Consider the following 9,891-nt stretch of genomic DNA (forward strand, 5'->3'; position numbering starts at 1 on the left):
TCTGAGTATTGCTTCGATTAAAGAAAAAGTACTCATATTGGTGTAGGAATGACATGAGTTGTTGCATTTGAGATTTACCAGATTTCTCTACAGTTCGAAACTTCTGACATGCATTGTATATAGTTTTAATGGTGGACAAGTTGTTCGGATCCTTGTTCTTTAAAGTGTATAAGATGTTTCGTGGCTTCACAAAATTCTTTGACATATCTACCAATATGTCATTTTCGGCAGCAAAAGGCTTACCGACATATGAATGGCCCTCCATATATAATGTCGCGGAATGGTTATGCATTCCACATACTACTCTTACCATCCAATCATCATCTGTCTTCAATTTCATCCCCTTCACTCTGAATGAACAATCTCATTTTTTTTTTGTCAATTACCCTTGTGGAGGTTTTCTTACTATTGTAGGTGCCACCACGATCACATTGTAACAATAATTTGTGTCTCCTTTCGAATCCACCAATCTCTGACCTTCTAGTAACAAGAACAAAACTCAAATTACGTCCAATATTTTACACTCATTCAATTAATGATTGACGCGAATTGAATACCTAAGAATGTATTAATTTTGTTAGAAATTAACAAAATATAGCATGTATTAATTTAGTTATTTAGCATACCATATCGATGGAAAATTCATTTGTAACATCCACTTCAATATCTTCTTTACTTTCATCTACAAGATCATGTTCTTCTTCTTGTTTTATTTCATTTCTATCAATATCATCCTGCCAACAATACAAATTCACTTTAATATATGCAATTAATCAAAATAATTATTGAAAAAATAAAAATTGATATATTTACCTTATCACTAGAACCACTTGACAATCTTAGCTATTCACCCCATAATTTCATATGATCCATTTTTCTCAACCTCGAATGGGAGAATGGTGATTATAAGCCAAAAAAAAAAGATAGGGTTGGTATAGGCAAAATTGAACATATAAATGCATATAATTATACTGAGTGAGAGGAGAGGTGATTATAAACCAAAAAAAAAAGACATGATTGGGGTATGCAGTATTGAAGATAGAAATTGGTATAATTGTACTGAATGCGGTTGAGTACCCCAGTCAAACTTCACATAATACACACACAGACTAACACGTCTGACACCATGTGCATACCATTACTTTGTGGACGTAGGGTGTAGCTAGCGTGAAGAGAGAAAAAAGGTTGTGGCATTTGCAGGCGAATGAATGGTTGGGGTAAGGAGGGAGAAAGAAAGACGTGGTATTGGCACATGGAAAGATAAAGTGTGGGGCCCTATCCAAGTTGAAGTGATTTGATTAGAAGAATAATAGGGAGGGGAGTTTACAAAAGAGAGAAAAAAAGGTTGTGGCATTTGAAGGAGAATGAATGGTTGGGGTAAGGAGAGATAAAGAGAGAAGTGGTATTGGCACGTGGAAAACATCCAAGGATTACGGGGTCAATTCCAAGAATTACAAAAACATGAGGTGCAAAGAAAAAGGTTGAGGTTGTTTGGCAGACTCCGATCTCGAGGTTTTAATTGTAAAGATTCTATTTTGTGTCCTTTTTACTATTACCAAATGGGTTGCAGACTCCGATCTCGAGGTTTTAATTGTAAAGATTCTATTTTGTTTCCTTTTTACTATTATCAAATGGGTTTTCCTAATCCTTTGATGTTTTTAAAACGTGAGAGAGACAAATGACAAGTGATTTGACTGGAAGAATAATAGGGAGGGGAGTCTATAAAGTAAAAAAGGGAGTGTCAATAGCAACACCCATCGTTTTATTCTGACACACTACTTTGTGCGTTATTTTCACAAAGACTTTACCCAAACATTCGTCTAAAAGGACACAAGTTGTTAGACACAATTTCCAAGATAGATACCTTCTATAAATAGCCCTCTTCCACCTCTGGGAAAGGGAAAGCTAATTACAAGCCTAAACACTAAGCCTACCTCTGACCATTCTCACGACCGAACACTCAGCCCAAACACCATCTCCTGCCGGTTTCCATCCACTATCTAGTTTTTCATTTCTATCATTGACTTGACTGTCGAAGTCTCTAAAATTGGCACCCTTCAGTCTAGTATTAGAGCTTCTCATAGTTTTGTTTCTTGAAGTGTTGCAAGAATCAAGGTTGCAAATAACCCCCACTTCTTTAGTACTTTATTGTTCAACGATTGTGGATTTTAACTCCTACACTCATAGCGCTGCCATGCAACAATACACCCTACAATTGAGCTTAGGAAAATTCAACTTAAGTGCACTAAAACGACTTAGGTATGAAATCTTTGTAATCGACTTTACACTTATTTATTTAGTTCAAATTACATGGTTTAATAGCTTAATGATTGAATTCAAAACTTTGGTATTTTCTCAGTCGTTTAACAATTCCGAAACTCTGAAAAGTATCTTTTTAATTGCTTTTATTTAATTTATCAATGAAACCATTCAACAACCAATTGAAAATCATCTTCTAATTATTTTATTTAATTTCTAAATCGAATCATTCAACAACTAATTGTGCGAACTTTAATTGCATGCCTTATAGACTTTGACTTTTATTGTTTGTTTATGGGAAAATTAGATAGAATGACAAAATACAACATTTGTATTATAACAATGACAAACCGACAAAAAGTTTAGAGAAAAAGACAAATGATATTAAGTGACTAAAATACCATTTTCTTTGTAAAAGACTAAACGCACTTCTCTTCTTCCTTATCTTTCTTCTCTCTTCTTCATTCCCTGCCTCTTCTTCCTTCACCGCTTCTCTCTTCTTCCTTGATCAGCACTTCTTCTCTCTTCTTCTTTCGCTTGTGATATAGATCGACGTTTATTCTTCTTCCTTATGATCGAGTTCGGGCTTCTTCTTTTTCCTTCACTTGCCACAGAGATAGATCTTTTGATCTAGAGAGAGAAATAGAGAACGAAAGTGAAAGTGAAAGTGAAAATGAAAACGAAAATGAAAATGAAAATGCATTGATCTATCTTCAATATCAGATATTATATATGTTTTGTATATGTCAATATTATATATATTTTGGATATGCTAAAATTATATCTAAAAAGGTACATTACCTTTCTTATACATATATTTTTTTGTATTTTCTTTTTCTGGTTATGAAGGATCGGTTTTGGATCTGTTTATACTTTATATGTCATCTATTTTGGATCTATCAAAAAATTTTCTGTTTCCTCACAATATTATCTATTTCATCATACTTTCATCTATCATAAATTTTCAAATTAAATATGTCCCAAACACATTACAAAATTAAATCAAATCAATCTCATATGCCTATAAATTTACAAATAACATATATCATAAACAATCTAGAATTTTGGGGAAAAAACATGTTATCTGTCATAATAGAAAATTATATGTTCATGAATACAATCATAAAATCTGACAAAAAAATCATAAAAATAATATGGCAGCATCACATGTCTTCCTATCGTTGATTTCTAACTACCCACATCTACCACACATAATTTCCCTTTTCCACTGTAAAAATAAGATGTATGCAAGAAACATATAATATATTAAAAATGGATAACAAATAACATATCACCAGGTCGAAACAGATAACATATTAGCAGATCTCACGACATAGTAGACTGTTGTCGTCCAACCACCGATAAAGGTTGTTTTCCCACCAAAACAAAGCACCGGTGCACCACCAATCTCATCCATCATTCGCCATTGTCAATTGCTGATTCCACTAGAATTTGACCTTGAGAGTTCTTATTAAAACAAAACTTTTACTTGAGAGACTTATCTCTGATTTTCCTTTAGTTTAATTGGTCTCTTAATTACAATTCCTTGGGAGCATTGTACAGATTTAACTAATAGGTTGAATGTGTGACCAACATTCCCTATTCCGTTCATCAGACTTTTGATTGCCTTCGAAGAAACATGTTCCGAAGTGTACTAGTTGGTAAAAGCTGCCCAATCTTTCAAATTTTGGTAGCAATATTTACGAAGCTGAAGACTTAAATCAATTGTAAACGACACCCGAGCCACTAATTAGAGTGATAAAGATGACATATATCACCCTAGTGACCGGGATTCGAATCCCCCCACCCCCGTTTAAAAAAAAAAATCAATTGTAAATGGAAAATACTTTAGCAGATCATTGAAAGAACTGCATTACAACCCCTCCTGAATGTTAACTGGGCACAAGACAATAAAGGAGACCACCCCACAATGTTCCCAACTTCCAAGAAAGCGAAAATGATGAAACGGGTTCAAGGGACAAAATAATAGAATGACAAAGGTATACATCAACCAGCATAAGGGATAGAATAGTGGATTCATAAACACCATCTAACAAATAATGTTACATCAATAAACTATATAATTTCACACCAGGGTGTACTGGAGCCATCTCAACATCTAAATGTTAAAATTAAGACATCAAGGAAAATCAGTAATTTGGCTCTTTCCATTCAAGCCAAAGAGTGAAGGTGGTTTACAATAATGCTAAGCAACGTGCCTAAATAATTCCATATTTCCGTTCAATATTCTAACTCACCAAACCTCTCGTCTAGATGAACGAGCCTAAATAGCACCAACTGCAACTGCTACTGCTTTGCTGAAGTGAGCTGCCTCAAGTTGTACTTAGACAACTCCTTGTACTTGTCAACAACCCCAATCAAACAAACAGTCTGGCAATATAACAACAAAAGAAAATATCACATTTTTTGTGTAAAAAAGGTGCGTAATGTTACCTTATGCTTTGATTTCCTACAATGTATCCAACAAAATATGGCATTGAAAGTTTAACATTTTCTGTGTAGTGATATACTATTATCCAAGTGTTTGATAGATGATGGATAACCAAATACTTTAACGAAGAGTTCAGACCATGCATCTACACTTCAAGACAAACAAATGAAATATGGAACCAAAACACAAAGGAAACGGCAATTAATAAAAGCATCTTAGTTCATGTATTAGTATAAGATTTAACATATGTTGTGTGCAACTATTATAACCATAATCATTAAAGAGGAAGGCCTAGTGGCCTACCAAAATTAGGTTCCTTGTCACTCTTATATGCTACAAAAAATACGAAGACATGTAGCCCAACAATTTGGTAGCCCAAGGGAGTCCAACAGGTTTATTCCACTGATTTAATCAACAAAATAGCTTTATTCCACTCTTTTATCCCAGATTTCATTGTCCAAAATTTATTGTTTTAATATAGATTTCATTGCTTTTTAAAGCACAATCTAGAATTCATTATTTTAGTTTTGAAGTCATTGTCTTTGAAATTCCATTGAAAAAAACAATGGAATTAAGATCCACTCGATAAAACTCATTGACAATGGATCTTATTAGAAAGAGTTTTATACGCTGATTCCGAATATGTAATTTTTTAAAAAATCTAACATGTATTTTTGAGAGTTAAAAAGTTTTAAAATTACGTTTAAAAGCCTTGAGCTCCCATGGGCTGTTACTATATGCGCTACCTAACACTACTGGAAAGAATACTCTTCTGAAGAACAGGAAAGCGACACAGCCTCAGAAATGACCCAAAAAAGAGTGGCATTGTAATTGCAACCACAAGTATTCAAATTCTTCCTACTACTTTACAGCAGAAAAGAGGAAACTTTCTCACCTTGACAATCTGTACTATAATTGTCACGTCAGGATTGCTGAGATCAACTTTATGAGGTCCAGGAACAGACTTTGCCACTGAATTGATAATTTTCATCCTGTCAATACCACTGTTCGCCCGGGCTTCATACAGTACTGCAAACTGCACCGAAGTCAAAAGTTGCAAAAGCATCCATTAAGGTGCAATATTGAACATCATAATTAATTACTACAAGTCGTGAAGTATGCCAGTTGTAAGGATCATAACCATTTTGCATGTGAAAAAGTGAGAGGACTGATGAAAAGCATATACCAAAGTGCAACTACAGCAGGCAAGGAGGACACATCAATGGCACATGCAACAATATGTACCGCATGTGCAATATTTACGAACCAAATTCCAAATCATAGCCTTTTTCTTTGTAGGTGTGTCAGGAATTCTCATTTGTCAAAGTTGAAACTCGTTTACGCTTTTCAGCCATACTTCAATAACCATTTCACTTGCACTCTAAAAATATTTTTTGATCTAATTTCCTGGGGCGGATTATCTTACAATTGAAGAAGCCCAGTGTTATTCTTAATTTAATATTCAGGACGTCCATGGACATTTGTCACTTCAAAGGTCATAAAAGATAATCTTATAAACCCTCCTTTTGTATTTAAGGCATGGAGCCTCTCTAAGAGAGAGCCACCTCGGGATTATAACAACATAGCAAACCCTCAGATATTAGCAATCATCCGCAAATCAATAATTAGTTAAGCCCAAATGCATCAAATGTTCAAAATCCAAAACCTTCCAATTTACAGCTGGTCCTAGCTTCCCTCTCCTCTAGTCACCGCGGTTAGGAGTAGCACACTTCTAAGTTCGTTTTCAATTATACAGCTAAGTATAGATTCTATGTCAAACAGGCACATCATATTGGACCTTCACCAGTGAGTAGTCATACTATCGACATACATGTTACATTTATCAAAGAAATGTTGTGGAAAGATGAAATTGATATGCTACCTTATGTGGGTTTTCGGTTTCCACTGGAAAATAATGACCCACAAGAGTTTCCATTGCTTTCGAGATCTCCCCCTCTGATGAATAGCAAGCCACTTCAACCGGTAACACTCTTAAGATGAACCTGTATATATATTGAGTCAAAAAGATGAAACTACGTCAAAAGCAGTACGAAACCATAGATATAAAAAAAATTAAAAATGAGGTATATTTGTGTTCGCATGTACAAAAATAATAAAAATAAATAAGAAGTTATTGACAAACCTTGACATGTGTTTCCTAGACGAAGCTGCAGATGTCATCATATGCTGCACAATATCTTTTGGACTAGGATCTCCATTATTCCTCTGCATTTGAACAAAGACCACACCATTACAACCTGAATCAAGGTTGACAAAGCGCCTCTGCACAAGGTAACAACATATCATTGGTTAAAAAATAGAATGCAACGATAATAACTGTAAAAATTGTGAAGATGACATAACTATTTACTAATGTCAACCACTAGCATAGGTCACAAAAAATTGATTTTGGTGCGTCACAACATGCGCAGGTGTTTGCGCGTGAGAGTGCAAGGGAACACATGCTTCTGTTGTTGGTCCTCTTTCCTTCAAGATCCTGTAAACATGACATCAAGGACCACACTGCCCCCACCCAAAAAAAGTAAACATCATCCAGGATCACAGAGTACTTTCTAATTGAGCATACACAAATATCTGGTCATAAAACCATTCAGTTAGAAAAACCAAAGGGGCTAATTTAGATGCTTATACGTGTCCATACTTATGGAATAGCCAGACAGGAGACAGCAGAACATCAGAGATAGACAATACATCAGATGCACACGGAACTGAAGCATTGGATGGTGTAATTTTCTAAATAATTCATTTTCACGTAGGAGAGATAAACACAAGAGCACATCATAGGGAGAACTTCCAGAGATGTACGGTTACTAGAGAAACGTCTTTGAACTGTCAAACCAAAACAAACAAAGAAACACTGAAAAACAGTGCATTGAAACACATAAAGACTAGTCCCTGTTCACAATATCCAGATTGATGTCCATCTAATATAATTTTTATATTTAGATGGGCCATCCAAGATTAATACATAAAATAAACAAGGCACAAGCCAGAAAATAAGGGTGTGCATTAGCACATAACTTAAATCACTAACTTCTGATTCTTTTGAAATGTCAAAAACAAACTGTTCCATTCAAGTTGGTACATAGGCATACATCCTTGAATAAAGTAATAAGTTTAGAGGGGAAGTACGCGTAAAATGGGAAGTAAAACCAAACTTGTATTGATTTAACACAGCACCATATATGAAAGAACAATTGATAACTGAACCACTACCTTACTCTTATCTCCAAGTTCTTTGAGTTCCTCTTCAATAAGCTTGTCAATAGATTTAAACTCCACTTTGTCATGAACAGAACCACACTTTGAGATACCTGCTTCGAGGCATTGTTTCTTTATTGGTGGCCCATCAGCTGCACTCTGTTCATTTTTAGGTTTCAGAGTGCTTTCTTTATTCTTAACCTCTTCTTCAGTTTGATTTCCATGACATGCGTCATTTAAACCATGAATATCTGCCTTCCCATCAGCCAGATTTTCAAGACTAGCATCATTGTTTTCACAAGCATCAGATTTACTTTTTGTCTTCCCCCCTTCCCCCTCTTTCTCCCCCTCCTCCACCTCACTACCATCACTATCGTCATCAGAGTATGAGAACTTGATTTTCTTATTTAAAGGTTTATTGGATGACTCTTCAAGCTTGACATTGCTACCCTTCCCATCAACTAGCTCTTCATAAAACTGCAGCATGCAATAAAAGAAACTGCACATCATGATTCCATCTATGAATAAATTAAGCATAATAACTCACCATCTGAAGCGTCCTCTTGTACCAATTTATTATATGTCTTTAAAGATTTCCAAAAAGAAAAAAGAGGTGATAGGCCAGACTGTGCGTTGCCAATTATATACTATAGACAGGCTAGCACACCAACAATGAAATAGAATGAACTGGATCAAGCATGAAATAAAAGGGCTAAATTTTTAGCCATCCACAATCCACAGTATGTGCCTCCTCCCACATTAGCACTAGCTCAACATTGGCAATTGACAGAGAAACTAGAAAAACAACCAACTAGATCCGAGAAACTTAAGAGATAGTCAAAACACTTGATATGATGCGGAATTTAGAATTGAATTTCACCATAAGAGAATAACAGAATAGGAAAAAATGGAAAAGGCTAGTTCCCATTATAAATTGATTGCCGGTGTTCTAAAGATACATATACATTATCTGAATTGACCTATTTTTCTAAGTCAAACCTGAATTTCAAATAAAGTACCATCTTTCAAACCAACAAATTAGCAACAATGATAACTGTAACTTCAAAGAAAATTTCTTAGCAAGAAAAATTGTCTATTGATGTCAACACGATTGATAATAAGGAAAAAGAAAAGGAACGTACAGAGTCTATAATATTAATGGCCTCACGAGAGGCTTGACGTTCCCTGCCACCATCGCAAGTGATGAAGAAGCCCTGCACTCCTGGGTGCAAAGGATAGGCTCCTTTCTTCTTCACAGGCTTCTGCAGTCAATATATATATATGTTTTTAACAAATTGATAGAAAAACAACAGAATAGCAGATGGACTGTGTGTATGTGCGTACATAAATAAAGACAGCGAGAGAGAGAAAGAGATAGACGGACATTGTAGGGGAGATACTGCTTTCTCTTCTTGTCCTTACTGGATTTGTTCTCACCGGCCATTAGAGAAATAGGGTTGTGCTCACCAGCTGATTAGTAGCAGTCGAGGGTTTCCCAATTGTATCTTGGCAACCAGCAGCAAATCACCGATGCGACTGTGTAGTTTATGTGTTTGGGATTAAAATTTTGGAAGAAGACTCGTATTGGGCTTTTGATGGAATTGGTTAGTGAGCTGGGGAGTTGGGCTTAAAAGAATAAACTAATGGACTCAAAACTGTCCACGGCCCGGACCATACCATCCTGCAAAAACTCGCATTAAGATCAATGTTTTTAGCCCATTCTTCATTTTACCTACTCGAATATGTTATGATGAATGTATGTGGCTAATTCAAAGAATGTGGATGTCCTTATACATTTCATGTATTAATGATATCATAAATATGGATGACTCTTCACATACTATTTGGTTCCTATAAAAGGGACATTATATGAATAAAATGATGAACTTGGTAACAATCATCTGAATATATTTCTTTAAAGATTTCTTATATTTTCTATCACGTTATCAGCACGATAG

At 35.2% G+C, this 9,891-nt stretch overlaps 1 protein-coding gene across 1 annotated transcript; it reads right to left on the reverse strand.

Moving 5' to 3' along the window:
- Positions 1 to 4,276: 4,276 nt before the first annotated feature.
- LOC119985242 (THUMP domain-containing protein 1 homolog) lies at positions 4,277 to 9,488 on the reverse strand. The gene is made up of 7 exons (XM_038829474.1): positions 9,318 to 9,488; positions 9,076 to 9,195; positions 7,949 to 8,410; positions 6,855 to 6,994; positions 6,594 to 6,714; positions 5,607 to 5,747; positions 4,277 to 4,650 (listed from the first exon to the last, which is right to left on the reverse strand). The coding sequence occupies exons 1-7, from the start codon at positions 9,375 to 9,377 to the stop codon at positions 4,567 to 4,569; spliced, it is 1,128 nt and encodes a 375-aa protein (XP_038685402.1). The 5' UTR covers positions 9,378 to 9,488; the 3' UTR covers positions 4,277 to 4,566.
- Positions 9,489 to 9,891: the final 403 nt, after the last annotated feature.

Source organism: Tripterygium wilfordii, chromosome 19 (assembly GCF_013401445.1).
Source record: "Tripterygium wilfordii isolate XIE 37 chromosome 19, ASM1340144v1, whole genome shotgun sequence".
NCBI classification, from domain to species: domain Eukaryota; kingdom Viridiplantae; phylum Streptophyta; class Magnoliopsida; order Celastrales; family Celastraceae; genus Tripterygium; species Tripterygium wilfordii.